Source organism: Xenopus laevis, chromosome 2S (genome assembly GCF_017654675.1).
Source record: "Xenopus laevis strain J_2021 chromosome 2S, Xenopus_laevis_v10.1, whole genome shotgun sequence".
Taxonomy (NCBI): Eukaryota; Metazoa; Chordata; class Amphibia; order Anura; family Pipidae; genus Xenopus; species Xenopus laevis.
Genome location: NC_054374.1, coordinates 168,844,840 through 168,865,041, shown reverse-complemented (window position 1 = coordinate 168,865,041; position 20,202 = coordinate 168,844,840). Strand labels below are relative to the sequence as shown.

The window sequence follows — 20,202 nt, the reverse complement described above, 5'->3', positions numbered from 1 at the left end:
TGTCCCATGGAGATCGGTCGTTTGGTCGATGGGACAGGTTAGAAGATTTCTGTTGCTGCAGATAATATCTCTGCGTGTATTGCCCATCGTACGATTTTCAGAGGGAGACTCACCAGCTTTGGTTGGACATAGATATCGTACGATTACTGTCAGGGGCAGAACATTGCTGATCTGATCTTTTACTAATCTGACTGGTAAGACTTTGATCTGAATGGTTAGTGGCGGGTCGGGAGATGGGAAAGTCCGATTGTACCATGATTCCTACAATCAGATCTTTGCATCTATGGCCAACTTTAGTCATATTACATTTACGGCAGGAGATCCGTGTAAGACTGTGTATAACTGGCTTAAATCTTTATAGTCTTAATATCTGCCAGAAAAGAAAAAAACCAATATACAAGAAGGTTAACACAACTTTTGTTACAAGAAGCAACTTAAACTGTATTGGTGATTCATCCCATGAGGTATAACAATATCTAAGCGCCTAATCCACCTGGGTTCCCTTTGGAGTCGTTTTTTATTCCAATTCCCTCCTCTTACTGGTTTGGAAATACCTCCAACACTTTCCATTTCAATTGGCAAACGCTTTGTTTACTGCTGAAAAAATGTCTGACACTGGTGTATCAGTGTCGGTGTCTTTCTTGGAATTGCGGATATTGCCCTTATGCTCCTTCATGTGAGAATTCACAGACCGTATTGTCCCACATAGAACATTCCGCATGGGCCTTTCAATACAGAAATGACATATTTACGTTGCATGTGGCATAAGCCTCCAATCATATAGTGGCCCCACTCAAATGATACTTTATATTTGGCCCTTAATAATGGAGTCGCAACAGTTACATTTCATACACGGGAATGGGCCTATTTTGGGGTTTGCCTTCAAAGAGCTTTTTTTGAGGGGTAAGTTGAGTTGAACTTAATAAATCTTTAAGTGAAGAACCTCGTTTCTACGCAAAACTGGGCTATTGTTATAATGAGCCTCCATACTTGTCATCTGATTGCAGAATTGGCCAAAACTTTTTAATAATCTCTTCTATTTTATGGCTTTTGTTGTCATATCTCCCTACAAACATCATTCTATTCCTGTCACTATTACGTTTTTTAGGCTGCAGTAGTCGCAAATTTTCTACCTCATTAGTAATAAGTTGTAGTTTGCCTTTAGATTAACCTCTCCCTCTCTGCACAACACAATGTGAGGTGATTGGCTGCTTCTCTATAGAGGAAATCATTGGCCGCTATTCTTCTTGTTCTCATGTACTATCTTTTGGGGATCCCTAACATGTAACAGATTATTTCTATCCATTGATTTACTATACAACCCAGTTATTAATCTGTTATCTATGGATTTAATGTTGACATCAAGGAAATTCAGCTCATGCTTTGAAGTTTCAAAGGGAAATTTAACTGTACGGTGGGACGTATTGGCCTCATTCACCATTTGCTCAAATGTGCTTAGGGGACCATCCCATATAATCAATGTATGGTCCACGTATCTATAGTACTGTCTGATATAAGGTAAGTATGTGTCATTTAAGAATAGTTTCTTCTCTAGCCCATACATACGAAAAGATTCGCTAGGGATGGCGCGACCGCCGAACCCATCGTGCCCTGTTTTTGCCAATAAAATTGCCCATCGTACATAAAATAATTCTTACCCAGGACCATCTCCAAACAATCAACAGAAAGTAAACTAGGGCATTGGCTAAATTAGTATTAGTATTAGTATTAGTATTAGTATTAGTATTAGTTCCACACACAACAGCCCTTCTCCCTGAGGAATGGAAGTAAACTTTCTTTCTATATCAATACTACACAAAGTGATCTCCCCTCCTATAATGCTCAAATAGGGGTATAAGTGAGTTACAGGAGATAAATGACTCCAATATATGCTGGTGTAAATATTATACTATAATCCACATAATATACGCTGGGTCACATAGGGAGTGTTGGTTCGTATTTAATACTTAGGGTATGTCTGTATCCCTGTGACTATAGGGGGTCTCACACTTACACACTTACTTCAGCTTTATTTACGTGCAGGGCCGCCATCAGGGGGGGACAGGGGGGACAAGTGTACGGGGCCCGGGCATGAAGCAGGGCCCGGCAGCGCTGCATTTTTTGAAGATCTGGGCCCCCCTTACGAGCGCCCGAGCCATACGTCTTGCCTCTTTCCTCTTGCGTGCCGAATGCGGAAGTGCCGAAAAGCCGAAGCCGATGCGCCGAAAAGACCCGAAGTCACGGAAAAAGCCGAAGTCCCAAAGTCACGAAGCGCCGAAAAAACCCGAAGTCACGAAAACAGCCGAAGCCGAAGTCCTGAAGCAGCGCAAAGACCCGAAGTCACGAAAACAGCCGAAATTGAAGTCCTGAAGCGGTGAAAAGACCCGAAGTCACGAAAGGAGGCGAAGTTGAAGTACTGAAGCCATGAGTTCAATCCTACTGACACCAGTTTGTGTTTTTTTTTTTTTAATCCCCTGGCCACCAATGTATTATTTTAATATTCTATAGGCCCCTGCCACCAATCTTTTTTTTAAAACTTTTTTTTTGGGGCCCCAATTTTTTTTTTAACTCGTAAGGGGCCCCTTGCCACCATTGTATTTTTTTGTTTGTTTTTTTTTTAAAAAAAAATTAATTTTCTTTTTGGTGGCCCCAAATTTTTTTAATTTGTAAGGGGGCCCCTGCCACCAGTTTTTTTTTTTTTTTTTTTCAAAAAAAATTTTTTTTCAAATTTTTTTTGGGGCCCCAATTTGTTGTAACTTATAAGGGGGCCCCTGCCACCAATGTTTGTTTATTTTTTAGTTTTTTTACATTTTTTTTTGTTGGGGCCCCAAGTTTTTTTAACTTATAAGGGGGCCCCTGCCACCAATGTTTTTAAAAAAAAAAAATAATTTTTTTTTTTCGGGCCCCAATTTTTTATAAGGGGGCCCTGACCATCAATAGCTTTTTACAACTTGTGTGGGGGGGGGGTTACTTTTTTAGCGCTGATGTCTGTGTGGTCTTTTAACTGTGATGTGGAGTGGGTGGGATCTGGGGTGGAGCTTGGTCGTCAGTGTGGGCGGGGCCCAGGGGGGCCCCAAAAATTTTGTTGTACGGGGCCCCGTGATTTCTAATGGCGGCCCTGTTTACGTGGGACAGACATTAAGTGTCTCATCATTAAGTAGTTCAGCTTTTAGTTACACAGTCGCCTAAACGGACACTTATTTATTCCTTCTGTTCCTTTCAGGGAATTGTTTCACTGGTTCTATATTAATGGGCATTTTGTTCTTTCTAAACATTGGACATTTTTTAACCATCCTGGACTTATCGACATTGGATACAAATAAATAAAGACAAATACAAGATTGGGATGTTTAACTTTAATTGTTTTAATTGTTTTGGTCTGAGCACTGACTTTCCTATTTATGTGTTAATAATAATGTTACACACACAGATATAAGTGTCACTTTATCCTTTCACTGCTCGTCAGCACACGCTCACTATGGACTACAACTCCCAGCAGCCTCTAGCAGGGAATCCATGTTACAGACAAACAGAGAGTGTGGCTTTAAGCTTTTATATTTGTTACTTCTTATATTTGTGCACATAATTATGGTCTGAGCACTGACTTTACTATTTATATCTTGTAATACAACCTTTATACGCAGCAATGTTGGAAAATGTGTTAGTACATTTCTCTTTAAATGGATTACCCAGACTGCACTATGTTGTATAGGTCAAAGTGCAATTGAGTGTTAAATAGGAGCTTGTGTTAATGGTCCTTATTCACTTGATAAAGGGAATTGAAGCTGAAACATGTTGTGTTTGCCACTGGCTGGAATAAAGAGTTGTTATACAGTAACACTGCTGCAGCGCCTCTTCCTTCTCTTATACTTGGGTCATTTGCAGCAGTTGCAGCACAGAACAACTAATAAGGAATTGGACGCATACCATTTGGAAAAGTTGTGCTGACCACCATCCCCCTCTTCTATTCGGATAAGTAGTGAGACATCTCCAATGAATGCTCAGCAAGTCCAGTTGCTCTAGATCTACTTCCACTAGATGAAGACGATGATGAATGAAAAGCTTCATGGACAAGTGAATGTAAAATTGACGAGAGAGAATCCCCACATGTTTCCTAAGCAGAAGAACATCAGCCTCTTTCTTTCTCCTGACAATTTCCTTGACTACTTGCTGGTCAGACTGGTGGGAAAGTGACCAGCAGGTGGCGCTGTTGTAACAAAATTCAAATAGACAGGAGTAGAGGAGTTAAGGTGGCCATACACGGGCCGATAAAAGCTGGAGACAGACCGTGTCGGCAGCTTATTGGCCCGTGTATGGGGGCCCCCGACGGGCTTCCCCGATCGAGATCTGGCCGAAAGTCGGCCAGATCTCGATCGGATGGGATTAAAAATCCCGTCGGATCGCGGCCGCATCTGTTCGTTGATGCAGTCCCGCGATCCGACCGCCCGTTTGGCGAACGCTAGGATCCGATCGTTGGGCCCTAGGGCCCACGATCGGATCAGCCCGATATTGCCCACCTCAAGGTGGGCATATCGGAGGGAGATCCGCTCGTTTGGCGACATCGCCAAACGAGCGGATCTATCCGTGTATGGCCACCTTTAGTTGAGAAGTCTGAAGCTCCACCGAGGAGAGTAAGTAGGATTAGAGCCCCGGGAGTGAAGAGTAAGGATTACGTGTAGAAGTTTAGGGACTAAGTAGTAAAAGTAGGTTCCACTTAAAGGAAAATCCAGAAAGCTGGGGGTGACCCATGCGTATTAAGCTAATCCTATTACTGTGATTTATGTTGTACGGTGAGTCTAGGCCTCAGCACATGTTCCTGCATTAATATTGGCGACTGCCTTGTGGATCAAGTTAAATGAATCTGTTGCTGTGCTGAGAGATGTAGTTAAACTACTCCCTGGCCGCTAACATATTTGACGGCTCATGCCTGAGAGAGAGAGATCCAATTATTGGTTTTGGGAGCCCCATTTTCCCATAGTCTTACACTTTATTAGACTTCTCCTCCCTGCGGGGACTTTGCTTCTCAGTAAGACTGTACAGCACTGTGTATTCATGGGGCTCTTACAGTGAATAGACACTTACTGCTCATTCCAGACCAATAGCCCAATGTTCCCTGTAACGTACCAGTCACTTTGGCATTTCACACAGAAGCCTCTCAGGGATTCCCAGTCATTCCCTTCTCTCCCCAGTACAGGACATAACCCAGGTCTCTCCATTGCCTCTTGCTGAACACCCCCAGGGCTCATAGTTACCCCAGGGTCTCTGTGTCACTGACTGGTGGGCTACTTGCCAGGACACTGTGCCCTGTCTAACTTGACACTACTAGCCCCCCCCCAACGCTGGGGAATTCCTAGAATTTACTAAAATGTTGTCCTACTCCTTAGTCCCCTCTAGAGGCCCCTGTATTGAATTGCAACTGATAATGGTTTATACCCCATCTCTAGGCCCCCGTCTAGTGGCCACAGGTAGAAGTGACCCTCAGAGAAAGAAATATGACTCTGTATTCAACTTGACATTGACCCTTGCGCCGGGGGAACACAGACCCGATTATTTCATGAAAATGCCAAAATCAGGGGTAAATTGCCAGATATACGGCTGGTGACACCCAAAAAGATCACATTGACACAACAGGGACAAATATTCATGTGCAAATCTATATTTAAGAGGCAATTCAGCTTAAACCATTAGTATGTTATAAAATGTCCTGCTCAGTTCAAGTTGGGGCCACAGTGTGTGACGTGACGTATGACAAGGCCACAAATGTTCACCAGTTGGTTTCAGTGATTTTATTACGATACAATTACAATAGAACAACCAAATGGAACTCTCTCTCCATGCTGGGAAATTCCTGATGTGAGTAAATCCACGGGTAACTGGCTGGTAATTCTCCTCAACTGGAGTAATGTTCCACATAGGACCACCAACATATCCAACATGGACCAAGTACCAACCCCCCACAGTGCAGTTAGGAATCCAAAAGGAATCTCTCCGTCCCCGGGTGGCCAATACTTTGGTCAGACGTAGCACCACAGCCACTATGTCCAACAACAACAACAACAACGTCTGTAACAACTGCCTCGCCCAGGTCCTCTGTGTCCAGTTTGGAAATCCCCTGGGCTTAAGACCCCACCCCCTTGCTATCATTCCATTGGCTGCTCTTCCTCTTTACTCCCCCAGGTGTAGGAGGAGTCCTGCCTTCCATTGTTCAAGCAGGTGGGTGTAAGTGACCTGTAGCAGATACTACAAGGTAACCACCAGCCTCTCCCCCTTAACCCATTGTCTCCTGGAGTGATTTATATACAGATATCGTCTGTTAATTGCTTGAGACTAGGGTTGCCACCCGGCCTGTATTTTACCACCCTAGCCTGTAAAACACCTGCCAAGACCGGGGCCGGTATTACAAATTTACCAGCAATGTAGCTGCCGATAAATCTGTAATACCCCTATCAAAAGCCCTTGGCCTGCCCCCAATCTGCTGAAAACGTACCTTTTTTTCCCAGTGTCTGTCCAATCGCCCCCTCCGAAGTCACAACACGACACCTTTCTTCCCGCCCCCACCATGGCCGGTGGAAATCTTTTTGAAAGGTGGCAACCCTACTTGAGACCATAGCTGAGGTCTCCACACAATATATACAGTCTGTATCTCTAGGGTACGGTATATAAAGTTAATATCTATAGGGTACAGTATATAAAGTCAGTATCTATAGGGTGCGGTATATACAGTCTATCTCTAGGGTACAGTATATAAAGTCAATATCTATAGGGTACATTATATAAAGTCTGTATCTATAGGGTGCGGTATACAGTCTGTATTTCTAGGGTACAGTATATACAGTCCGTGTCTCTACAGTGCGGTACATACGGTCCGTATCTCAAGGGGACATTATATACAGTCTATCTCCAGGGTACAGTGACACCCAGTAGAACTAAATCCAGTGAGTGTAGAACTACACTTGATAAAGGACCTTGCCCGAAACATGTAGTGTGATTTTGGATATTCACCCCCCAATAAAAGAATTTTGCAGTCTCAGAATATTGCCGCGGGTTTGTCCTACAGTCCAACCATTTATGAGCCATCCAGCAGAATTGCGGCTAAAGCAACTGGACTTTTCCAGACTGGATCAGATAATGTTCTAGTCCAATCCCCAATGGAGGGGCTGCTTGGAGAGGAGCAGAGATATACATTTAGCAGAGACTATTGGGGTGCCCAAGTCTGGTCGGTCTGCCCAGGAAAAAGAAATAATGGGCAGAAAGCATTTAAGGCAGAGAGTTGCACAAAATCCAGTCCAAGTGGGCAGGAACCACACCTGGGGGCAGTTGGCAATAGGAAGGTGACAGTCACTAGCAGAACAGTCGGCTCTTGGAATGGAGAAAGGGGATACCCCACCCCAGTGAAACCCCCAGAGTCATCACCTCAGTGTTCCCCAGATGGAAGGATCCCCTCCTGTGTGATGTTACATGGACTGGAGCCTCTGCAGAGGTTGGGTGGGACTTGGAATTAAAGAGAAGGAACCAATGGCAGGGGGTAAGAAACTTTAGGGAGAATACACTCTGGAGTCCATTTGTAATTGGGGTTATTCAAGAAGGGGGTCACCTGGGCCTGCCTGGGAGAATGAAGATTTTACCACCTTTACATTTCTCAGTCTCCCTGAAATGCCCATTATTGTCCTGGAGGTCAGAGCTGTGACATTTGGAGGGTAACGACCGACCTGAAATATCTTCCCTAAATTCTGTGGGTTCCGTGTAGATCTCATCCCAACACTTACCTTGTTGTGCAATTCAATTTTTGTCTATTTAATAATAACCTGGGGGCCGTTCAACCAGATTGATTGATTGGAGCATTCATGGGGTGCACTACAAGTAGCAATGTCTCCAGGGGTTCAGTTGTAGATCAAAGAGCACCCTAATAAGGCAGTGTCCAATGGAGCAGTAGCACTCTGATTGGCCGAGACCTATCCAACCTCTCTCTCTGGGAATCTCACTGCCATGAATAAATGCACAGGGGTCACCACAAAAATCCCTTTTATTACAAGTTCCATTAATCATTTTCAGTCTTAAAAATAAGCAAGTCACCTGCCACCAAGAAGCACTGCCACCTACACTCACACTCACACTCAGATACACAGACTGGCCAAGCTCAGCTAAACACTCAGTAACATTATCCAGGTGACAGAATGAGGTGCCAATAAGCAAGGCAACCAGCGAATCTATAAAAGCCCCACCCTATATACAGTTCCCCCTATAAATAAAACTTCTGCCCTCCATTGGGTCCCTAGGAAAGTGCTTATGTCTCTATAGAAGTACCATTAGGGTCCATTTAAGTCAGACGTCCTCCAGGTGAGGGAAATCCATTCAGACTCATTGTCTTGAATCCTTCCAACACCCCCAGAAATAATATTAATAATACACAATATTTAATTTGTCCCCTGTAAGTTCCAGGCCATGACCTTCCCCTGTACAATAAAGAGGGGCAATGTCAGAAGTTCCATAGACAGTACAAACATCTGCCAATGGTTCTGAGATCAGGAGAAACAGGAGGACTTCCCAATGACTGGAGGGGTTACACTTATGTGCCCACCTGTGATCCTCCAATACTGTGTCCTTCATGCCCAACTGGCACTTCTGTCCCTTCTTGCTCTCAGCCTTATAGACTTAGAAGACTCTTCTCAACCCCCAGTTGTCTTTATTACCCAAGTGCTGCAAACCCCCCACTGTCTCTAGAACGTGCGAGACGCACACTGGTCCCACCGGGTCTCCACGCTCTCCATGATGTACAATAACCTCCTATGGTCAATTATTTGGGAGAACGACGAACATTGTCAAAACGCCTGAAGAATGTGGTAAGTGCAGAGGCTTCACTGCCCCCCTTTTGAGGATCCTCCCCAAGAGAATGGTGAGAGGGCTCAGGACTCCGTATGCTCCCCTTCTTTTGGAAAAAGCCCCCCCGGCGGAGAGAGTTGGGGGATTCTGATTTTGGAGAGGACTGGTCTTTTTGGGAAGACTTTGGAGTATGTATAAGGGGGGCATTTTTGGGGGTGTGTGGAGATGAAATTGGAGCCACTTCTGATGCTTCATCAGGGGGTACAGAATTTATTTTACATTGTACATTGGGAGAAGTATTTTGGGAGTTCTGTGCCCCGTCACTGCCCCTGTAGGGGATAGAAGAGAGTGTGTGCCTTCGGTTAATCTTGCCTGGTGTTTCCTGAAGCTCATCACCCCCAGAGCTGACTTTTCGCCTGAGTCCTTGCTTGGTATCAGATCGGGGGGTGGCTGTGGGGTCTTCCTCCTCTGTAATGATGTCTGAAGAGAGGACTCTGGATCTGTAGTCACCGGGTTCTTCCACAATGGATGGGGAGAGATGGAGGGTGTCTATAGAGTGGGTGCGTGGAAGTGGCCGTGGCTTCCTCACTGAGCGCCCCCTGCGGGGGATTCGGAGCAGCAGGAATTCTAATTCCACATCCTGAAGGTCCTTGTCAAGGGTGGAGCAGCTGGCAATGGATCGGCGCTTTTCCAGACGCTCCTTGCGGTGTTCTGCCTTCTCTCGCTCCTGGTTCTCCTGCAATAAAGGGGACACCCCATCAATACTCACACAACTGATCATTGGGGTCATATAGCCAAAAACAGTTCAGCATGAGCTACGCATGAAAGGAGTGACCTCTGGGAGACAAATTTGAGGAATAAAGGGCACAAAGGTATTTTAGATTTCTGGAGGAGTAATTCATACCCTTCACTTATACTCATTAATAATAATAATAAGAATAATATACAATGTATATGTTCCTAGATCCCCCAGAGGGAATTAGAGGAACCTCACTTTGTTTGGGTCTCATGGGACAGAGAACTTCAGGAAAGGATCATGACAAGAGCTTTAGGGAGGGCCACTTTGTACAAAATAAGCCTCCAAATTAATCATGGTGCAAAAGGGTCACTGCAGCAGCTTATTCTCCTAATTTCCCTCCCTGTGTATCTTTCTGAAACTTAAATGAGCAACTGTTGGGTTTGTGTGACACCTGAGAAGTTGATGCCCAACAGGACCCACCTGCACAGCGGAAAGGAATCGGGCACAGAAAGTGCTGAATACCAAACACATCTCCTCCATCCTGAAAGCAGACTCATCCTCGCAGAAAAACTCCATGAGTTCCCGGCGCTTATCTCGCAGTTTCTGCAGAGAGTTCAGAACCTCACGGAGCTCGGCCTCAGCAAGCTGAAAGAAGAGTACGGCAGTCAGAACCCACAATGAACCTTCTGACATATTTACACTCATAGGCTCCATGTGCCACCTTTCAGTGGGCCCAATAAGACATTACCACTGCTGAACAAATTGGGTTCTTCTCCACCCAAACATCTCCTCACCTTCAGGAAGGGTCCCATGGAACTCTTGAGGTCTGACTGCTCTCGGAGAGCCTCCCTTGTGCTGCTCAACTTCTTTGTCAGGTTCTCCAAGTCACTTTCTATCTCCTGTGAATTGATACTTGGGGGCAAAGACAACATTGTTAGAACCGGAAGGGAATCGATAGGGGGTCAGGGATATGGTGGGGGGAGGAATGAAGGGGACTAAGTTAGTGGAAACCATAGGATGAGTGTAAGAGGCTGCAGGGGGCAAGGTTTTGGGATCACTTACCCAATTCCCCAGGCTTTTGGTGCCAAGTCTGGGGTACTTTTGAGCAAGCGCCACAGAGGGATCCGCTTCTTCACAACTGGTGCCAATCTCCGGCCCCGGGGCCACTGATGAAAGAAGCAGCAGCAAACGATCCACGGTGCTCGATCAGAAATACCCCAGACAGGAGCACAGGCCCAGGTATGTGATTAGAATTGCTGGGGACCATTTGCAAATCAGTGACCCCCCATATTTAATGGCAACTAGCAGAGTCACAAGAGATCTATATATAAATATATATATATGGACTATGGGACATTTGGAAGAGCTAAATTTAGGGATGGAGTTGTGCTTTTCTCCAGTCAAACTAACTATGGAAGTGGGGGGGAGCAGGAAGGGGAACATGGGGGGGGGGTCATTGGGTTGAAATAAAGGAGCAACGTGCCAGTGTCTGGGCCCAGGATCCCCACTTACCGGGACGCTTGGCTGATATGCGCCAACTTGTCTGGGAACGTCAGGAGGGAGCGGCTGTTCCTCTCGGCTTCCTGCCCAAGAGAAGAAACAGGGGCAATAGGCAGGGGCAACAAATAGTGATTGAGAGGAAAACCTGCTGCTTTTCAGAAAGTCTGCCCCTGCCCCTAACAAAGATGGTTGAGATGCCCCAAGCAAAAACCCCAGAGTCAAATATTCTGGAACTGCCTGCACAACATCCCGCGTGGCCATTCAATTCCCATTTGTTGAGGAAATCCCTTATAATTCATAGAAGTGCATTGATTTCCCTGCCTTTGGGCCTTTAGATGATTTCCCAAAAACAAAAAAATACTCCAAAAACATATGTAACGGTCCAATTGTAAATACTCAAAAGCTGCAGTGGGTGTGGCTATATCTCAGTGTGGTGCCACCCCTCAATCAGCACATGTGGCCACCGACCTGCACCAATCACAGATTTGCTCCTCCCCCAACCCTGGAACTGGACTCATCAGGAGGGGGATTATTATAAAGCTATAATATATATATTATATATATATAAATATACGGTACATAGCCAAAATAGCATGGCTTGAACATTTAGCCAACTGCCCATACACAGGCAAACAGGTAGTGTTACATCACACTTGATAAAGGGTTTGACACCCAAAACATGTCAGGTAAATATGGAAATAGATGCACTTTGCAGTAATTGCTGCCTGGGCTTGTTCCTACCTTATAATTGTTATAGTTAAACCAAAAATTAGCCCTCTGCTCCCCCATATCTTCTACATGGTCTGCTCCCCCCCATCTCTCCGCCATTTCCAGCATTTCTTACCTTTGCAACAAAGTGCATGAGGTTGACTCCGGGTTTGTTGGCTTTGGTGTCGGCCAGTTTGAGCAGGGAGCCCATCCGAAAGCCCAGAGCACTCCCGGCATAGCCGCCCTATTAGAGATCAGGGGAATGGTCAGTGAATGAGTGACGAGAATATAGTGGGTCTGTGAGGGATGAGTATAGGTGATCAGACAGCAGAGAGTATACCAAGGGTTAGGGCTACTTCTGTAGTTGGGGATGAACTCACCGCATTCATATAATTGCCAGCTTTCAGCACCAGATGAATGACCGTGTGTAGCTCGTCACACGCCACCAGCTCTGGAACAGAACATAGAGTAGGTCAGGTTGAAATTAATTAGCCCCTTGCTCTACAGGCTTCTCTACCTGCTCCTCAACCAACACCCCTCTAACGCTCTCCTCAACCCAATCTTATTGTCCATCCCTGCCATCTCCTCGGGCCCTTTCTGGCAGTTCCAACCACTCCCTCCCCTGTCAGCTCCTCTGTTGCCCCCATCTGCCAATCTGTTCCTTAACCCCAACTCCCTCATGTCAGCCCTCATGATTCCATCATTAGCACCTTCCACTCCACCCATGCCCACAAGCCACGTGTTACCTGTCATTCAACACCAGATCTCTGGTTTCGGCCAGTGTAAAAGGGTTCTAGACAATCCCTGAGCCCATTCTTACCAGTGGCTGCTGCCGTCTGGATTTCCACTGCCTGTTTCATAGAGTTCAGTTGAGGAAAGAATTCTTCCTTGAGGATCATCACTTGCAGCCTCTGGGAACAACTAAAAGCAAAGAAAGCAAGAACATAATAGATATTTTTCATGTTTAAGTCATTTGAAGAAAGGGTTAATCTGATTCTGTTGGTGGAGGACAATGCTGTAGCCCATACATCTCCGTATATATCATCTGTAATTGGCAGCACTTGTCATTGTTTCCTGAAAATCCCAACTTTATTTAAAAACAAATGAATAATTATCTCCATTGCCAATAGGTGGGAGATCATGTGTGAAATGAATCTTCTGACCTGGGCACCTCGACTAGAAGTATCATGAAGAGTTCTGGTTCAGACAAGTTGCTTCGGTCCCCTTTGAAAGCTCTTAGTCTCTTCACCTTGAGGCGTGAAAAGGAGAAGATAATGTACATATCAGACATGGAGTTAAACCCCAAATGAACGAGGTCAATCCTTTTTCTCTCCCACTTACCTCGTCTTTCTCAGGAAGTAGTTTTAGAAGTTCTCTCAACTTCTCAGCTCCAAAATTAGATCCCACACCTCTCTTTATATCCTCAATCATCACATGTACCGGCCTAGTCAGAAAGGGAACATGGGAAGGAAAAGTGACACAAAAATGTTTCAGAGACATTAGATTGTAAAGGAGGAGGATTCTGAACAAGAATGGGGGGGGAGGCAAGAGTCTACAGACAAGGAAACAACATGGAAGTCTAGTGAAGCGCTAAACATGTGTCTTTTTCATCACACAAAATTGTCAGCATTTTGGTTTTTATGTGTCATGGCCTCCCATTTGGTGCACTTACCTCTTGAATTGCTTCAGGAATATTCCCAGGTTCATGATCTTCTTAGAATCCAGAAGGGACACCTAGATGTGATGGGTAGAGCTTGTTATGCATCTTCAGACAGAAACCCCAAAGAAATGTCCCAGGCTCCTTTGAACCTTCTCATTCTCAAAATCCATAACAATGATCTAAGGGAGGCCACTGCCTCCAGAAACATCTGTGTGCTGCTTCTCTAGAATCCCTGACATCAAAAGGACAGAGTGAACAGAAGGTAAAATAGAAGGGACACTTTTTTCAAAGAACCTTCTCAAATGTTAGTACTGTAAGTGCCTTTAACATACTAAATTCCAAATAACTTGCATGTTTTATACGTTTAGGGCTCAATCACACAGCAGGGTTTAAACTAGTTACATTAGGCCAGAACAACTGGACCATCATCATATAGTGACCAGGTGGCCAAACACAATGCAGCATGAATAACTTAGCAGCTCTAAAGATACTCCCTATACAAAGACTATTGCCCCTATTGGATTATATAGTTGGGATCTAAAAGTGCAGGAAATTGGATATAAACCAGCTGTTATGGGGCAGAAGAACCACACAGAGCCTGCATCTTTGCAGGCCAAGACCTATTTCTCAAGACTCTGAACATAAAGATGAAACCTGCACAGGTCTACCAATTCCCTGACAATAATACCCTAGTCTGACCCAAAATCAGGACCAACCATTATTAGATTGTGGGGAGAAGGGCAGTCAGCATTTCGGAAATAAATGGGATGCCTGCAACACCTTGGCATTCTGGGTAAATGAGATAACAGCATGCCCAACACATTATTAGAAAGGAACATTTGTTTAGGTTGGCCCTCCCTACCAGGAAGATCTGGGGCACTCTGAGATCCATACGGATGGAGCAAACTTTATCTAGACATTAGGATGATTCACCAGGTCTCATTGAGTTAAGCCACGTAACAATCTTTCCTGCAGTGAAATGAATAGTTTGACATGTTGTCCTGTGGTGCACTGTTCCATAATGACATCATTATTCCCACCAAAATCATCTGCAATGATAGAGTTTATAGGGTTCCCAAATAGGCTGCTTCCTGGTCTAGAAAACAAATGATTCAAAATAGTGTAGAATGGAGCACACCGTAGGCAGGCTCTGCTGCAATAAATTTTATTTGGATTATCTAGAAAACAAATTGCTTCCATTGGCAAGCTGCAGTGGCCCTAGAAACCACTCAGAACCCAATAGCATATGTTTATTTTATGGAGAAAGCCGTAACATTCCACCAAATGAACTGCATTTTCTCACCTCTGGTTCATGGTCAGCCTGTTGGTGTCGTGGCCTGAACCTTGCACTTAATCGCGCTTTACGTGGCTCATCTCTCTGAGCAAAGAGCTCGTCCATGTGTGAGACATCGATCTGAAGATTTGGCTGTTGTGACCCAGATGTCCATAGATTGCGTCCCTTCATCACACGCTCAGCAGGTATTGCATCCCAGTTGAAGTTGCGCAATTTGGATCTACGATGGTCTCCAAGCCGCTCAGGAGCTGATGGAGGACGTGGCAGAGTTGTACCCCCAGAGGACTTAGGGGACAATGATAACTCCCCTGATGGTGGGGGAGGAGGAGGAGGAGGACCATGGAATTTAGTCAGTGGAGGAGGTGGTGGCGGTGGGAAAGAGAACCCTGCAGGAGGAGGTGGTGGGCAAGGTGGTGGACAAGGTGGAGGACATGGTAGAGAAGAGTTCATACTAGTTACCATGGCAACAGAACCAGTCTCATCCATCTACCCTTGGGCAAAATGGATTTTACAATTCTTTGGTTGTGCCAATAGCGGGGAAAGGGGTAGATTAGAACATTCCCAGAAGGAGTTTCTTCCAACCTAAAGAACAAGAAGGGAAGACAGTCAATACACAAATGTTACAAAATCAATTCCTCACAGAAATAGCCCTACCGTCCCTTACAAGAACACTATAATCGCTATAAACAAAATACAACAACCCAAGCATTACATATACCCACAAACATAGAGCTACCAGCATTGCAGGAAGATGATCATACAACGGCCAATATAGACATCTGGGAGCCCTTCCAGCACATCTTGACAGCTTATTGGCCCATGTATGGTGTCTTCCCCAACAACCTGCCCAACCCAATATCTAGTAAGAAAAAAAAAAGCACCCAGATATCGATCCACTTAGAAAATCCCATAGGGTCAAGTTCCACTCATTTGAAGGCCACCAACATCTACAGGCAGAAGAAACAAGGTGGGTACCATTAATAGAATCACAATGCAGAAAATGTAAAGTTTGGTGATACCTTTTATTGGCTAACTGAATAAGTAACAATTGCAAGCTTTTGGAACCCACAGGCCCCTTCATCATGCAAAATACAAATGAAAGGCTGGAAAGGCACATCATATATTTACTGTTAGATTCACAATGGTAAGAGAAATAAGGTGCTCCAGAATATAATGTAGATAGCTCACCAGATAGTAGATGTGGTCCAAGTGCACCAGCCCCAGACACCCAGCTTTAGGGAGCAACAAACCAGGATATATGACAAAAAGAGCACCCCCTCTTTACAGAGGAGACCCACAGGCTTGCCGAGGATTTGTCAATCTATGCCAAATCCAAATTGAATTGCAACCTGTGCAGTGTGTGTTGGAGAGAGCCAAGGTGGGGTATGTGATTACTCGTCTGGAAGGGAAAGCTCTAGAATGGGAATCTCCCCATGGGAAAAAGACTCTCCTTTGACTCATGATGCTTTCTGACCATATGGGACGCTCCAGGTCGGGATACATCGGCTTCATCTCGACAGATTCGCCAAGGGAATCGGAGCGCTAGCAAATATGCTATTGATTTCTGCACGCTAGCAGCTGAAATATAATAAAGAATAATGAAGCCTACCATCTATTCTATCATGGGTTATCTACTCAGCTAAAGGACGATTTGGTCTCTCGAGTTCTACCTACTCAATTTTATGACCTCATTGCACTAGCAATAAAGGTGGATACTCGGCTTTGAGAACATCAGTCAAAGATAGGACTAGGAAATTCCAATCCATGCTGGCCCCGCGTTTCCAGAAACCCATTATTCCCAGCACATCTGATATCTCTTCTCTGGCTTTATCTGAAGAGCCTGTGCAAATAGGGGGAGCTCGACTCTCCAAACATGAGAAACAGCAAAGACGTGCTGCCGGGTTATGCCTGTACTGCGGGGGGCAAAGCCCATTTTGTTTACACTTGTCCTGCTAAACAGGGAAACTCCAACACCTAGGTAAGTTTGGGGATACTCACCTGGGCGGAAGCGATCCTTTTCCCCAACAAACTTCTCACAGACTTCTGCTTCCCGTACAGCTTCAAGTTGCTTCAAGAGACATCCATGTACAAGCCTTCCTAGACTCCGGAGCTGCAGGAAACTTCATGGATCAAACTTTTGCTGTGCACCATGCCATACCCCTGCAAGCCTTGCCTGTACTCTAATAAGAGTTCTGGCTATCGATGATAGACCTTTTTCCACAGCTTTCATTTTCAAGTCATCATTGGACTTACACTTTCAAGTTGGCACTATTTACAAGGAGAATTTGTATTTCCTCACCATTGACTGTCCCTCCACACCAATAGTTTTGGGGTTACCTTGGCTGCGACTCCACAATCCAGTTATCGATTGGTCGGAAGCACAAATATCCCATTAGAGTTCCTTCTGTCAATATAACAGTCTGTCTTCCAACATTCTTTTGAAGATGACCGCTGCTACTCTAGCACTTCGCTCTCTTCCTTCAGCTTATCAAAGCTTTTTGGATGTGTTCAACAAGAAATTTGCAGAGTCTCACCCCCCACACTGGTTGTACAATTGCCCCATTGAGTTACTTCCTGGCACCATGCCACCTTGGGTCATACTTATCCCCCTCTCCCAGAAACAAAAGCTTTGAAGGAGTATATCCAGGAGAACCTTCAGAGGGGATTCATTCGTCCTTCATCTGCCCCTGCTGGAGCAGGATGGCAGTCTACAACCTTGCATAGACTATCAGGCTTGAACAAAATTACATCCAAGAATCTTTATCCCCTTCCTCTCATCTCGGAATTGTTCGACCAACGTAAGGGAGCCAGCATCTTCACAAAGTTGGATCTACGCGGAGCCTATAACCTGATCCACATCCGTGAGGGCCATGAGTGGAAAACTGATATCTACTCGAGACGGTCACTATGAATACTTCATCATGCCGTTTGGGCTCTGTAACGCGCCTGCAGTTTTTCCAGGCGTTTGTTAACGATGTTTTTTAAAATCTTCTGTGCCAATGTGTTGTAGTACACTTGGACGGCATTCCAATCTTTTCTAAGACTCTGGCAGAACATCGACTCCAAGTCTGTGAAGTTTTCTCTCGGTTGAGGAAGAATGCACCGCATGCCATGGGTATACCCATACTGTATGGGTATATCATCTCCCAAAAAGGATTTGAGATGTATCCTGCCAAAGTCTCCACGATCCAAGAGTGGCCTCTCCCTACTAGCACAAAATCATATAGAGATTTATTATTTCATTATAACTTTCTGCCATGGTTCCAGAAATAAGAAGACAGACGCACTTTTTAGAAGCTTCATTGTGGAAGATCCTTGTATTCAGGACACTGATCCTATTGTTCCGCCAGCCAAAATTGTGGCTGCCTTGTTCCCCTCCATGGCTTCACAGATCTTGTTAGCCCAGTCTGCAGCACCCTCGAATACACCCTTGGGGGTAGCTTTTGTACCTGTAGATCTCAGTCACACCGTTCTTTGTCAGTCTCATAACTCCAAGCAAGCTGGTCATCCTGGTGCCAGAAAGACGACAGACCTTTTATCTCGTCTTCTCTGGTGGCCCTCCATTTGGAAGGATGTTAAGGACTTTGTGTCTTCGTGTAATGTATGTGCTGCATCTAAATCTGGACATTCTCCCCCCAAAGGGTTACTCCAGCCACTACCCATTCCCTCTCTACCCTGGACTAATTTAGTCATGGCAGTGGATCTACTGGTCTCCTTGGGACACATGGTCATTTGGGTGGTGGTGGATAGAGATATTCATTCAGCATATTTTTAGTCTCCATGGATTTCTGGCTGAAATTGCGTCCGATAGAGGTTCCCAATTTGTTTCCAAGTTTTGGAGAGCTTTGTGCAAAGCCCTTAATATTTCTCTTCAGTTTTCTTCTGCTTACCATCCTCAGTCTAACGGTGCTGCAGAACGAGTTAATCAAGCACTTGAACAATTTTTGAGGTGTCAAAACGATTGGGCTGACCTACATCCTTGAGCAGAATTCTCTCACAACAATGCCCTGCATGCCTCTTCTGAAAGATCTCCCTTCTTCTGTGTTTATGGTCAACATCCACTGGCTTTCCCTCAAGACCTGCTTCTCACTAATGTACCTGCAGCTAATGACCAAGTCGCTCATATGTCGGCTGTCTGGCATGCTACAAAGTCCAACTTAGTGAAAAGTTCTATCTCATAAAAAAATTTTGCTGACAAGAAACGTGCCCCTACTCCTCAGTATGCCATCGGAGATAGGGTTTGGCTTTCCACCAGGAATATTCATCTCAAAGTTCCAACTCCGAAGCTAGGTCCCAAATTCATCGGCCCTTATTCCATAATTTAGATTATCAATCCAGTATCAGTTTGCCTTCAACTACCTCCCGAGATGCGGATGTTTTTCATGTATCCCAGCATTGATCTCAGAGGATTCTTCTTCTTCTTCTTCTTCTCCTCACCCCACACCGATACTTCTGGATGGTCATCAGGAGTTCAAAGTAAGAAGAAATTTGGATTCCTGTTTTTCCAGAGGTTCCTTACAGTATTTGGTTGAATGGAGAGGGTTTGGTCCTGATGAATGTTCCTGGGTTAAGAAATTTGATATTCATGCTCCTGTACCACAAATTATTCCTTTCAAAACCTAATCATGGTGGTCCTGAGGCCCCCCAGAAGGAAGGGGGTACTGTAATGAATACTCACCATCCATGCCGATGCCATAGGCAAGATGGCGGTGCCCAGGACTCCCACATGGCACATTCCGATGCCAACGTGTCAAAATGTGCGTAGAGTCAGCATGTGATGCATGAAGTCATCACACTTGTTTGGAGTGAAAATCTGCCTATAAAAGATGCCAGAACCTTACAGACCTTGCCCAATTATAGGTTCAACTCATTGTGTTCCTGGGTGTGACTTCTATTATTGACCTTGATTCATGTTATTGACTTTGGCCTGTTATATCGACTAGAACCTTGATGCCTGGATTGACCCTTCAGCCTGGACGTTGACTACTCTTCTTCTTGAACCCTTTTGTTACAACGAAACGTGTTGGACTTCCTGTTTCCTTCTTGGTCTGCAAATCCTAGCGGAGCCTGCGGGCCCTGACACCACAGGACCAAAATATTTTAGTTAAAACTAAAAATGTTAAGAATTAAAAAAATGTATCCTTGCATCTCCATCCGCCCTATGTGTTTTGTACCCACAAGGGCACTTAATCATGGGCCATGATTATACCATTAATAGATACATATAATCCACAACAAAAGCTAACCAGAGATGTACAGAACTCTCCACTAATAGGAGCTGAAAATAATATTTGCACATCCACTTGCCCTTGTAATTACAACAAACCCCAAATGAATGTTAAATGACAGTTACAAGTTCCCAATCAGAAGGGAACACAACATGTAAAATATGCCTGAGGCCACTCAGCAGAAACAGTTCTGCAATCTATTCAATATAATCCAATGGCTAAATATGAATATTAATTCCTCCTTTGGAACCCA

At 44.8% G+C, this 20,202-nt stretch overlaps 1 protein-coding gene across 1 annotated transcript in view; it reads right to left on the bottom strand.

Moving 5' to 3' along the window:
- Window positions 1-8,005: 8,005 nt before the first annotated feature.
- Window positions 8,006-20,202, bottom strand: part of LOC108710103 (FH2 domain-containing protein 1) — a 28,012-nt gene continuing 15,815 nt past the window's right edge. Inside the window, exons 2-12 of the mRNA XM_018250509.2 lie at window positions 14,731-15,303; window positions 13,440-13,501; window positions 13,109-13,211; window positions 12,931-13,016; window positions 12,588-12,688; window positions 12,148-12,218; window positions 11,904-12,011; window positions 11,072-11,142; window positions 10,354-10,471; window positions 10,040-10,204; window positions 8,006-9,556 (exon numbers count right to left, since the gene is read on the bottom strand). Of these exons, the coding sequence (XP_018105998.1) occupies window positions 8,795-9,556; window positions 10,040-10,204; window positions 10,354-10,471; window positions 11,072-11,142; window positions 11,904-12,011; window positions 12,148-12,218; window positions 12,588-12,688; window positions 12,931-13,016; window positions 13,109-13,211; window positions 13,440-13,501; window positions 14,731-15,207 (2,124 nt within the window). The 5' untranslated portion in view covers window positions 15,208-15,303 and the 3' untranslated portion in view covers window positions 8,006-8,794. The remainder of the gene's footprint in view (window positions 9,557-10,039; window positions 10,205-10,353; window positions 10,472-11,071; window positions 11,143-11,903; window positions 12,012-12,147; window positions 12,219-12,587; window positions 12,689-12,930; window positions 13,017-13,108; window positions 13,212-13,439; window positions 13,502-14,730; window positions 15,304-20,202) is intronic.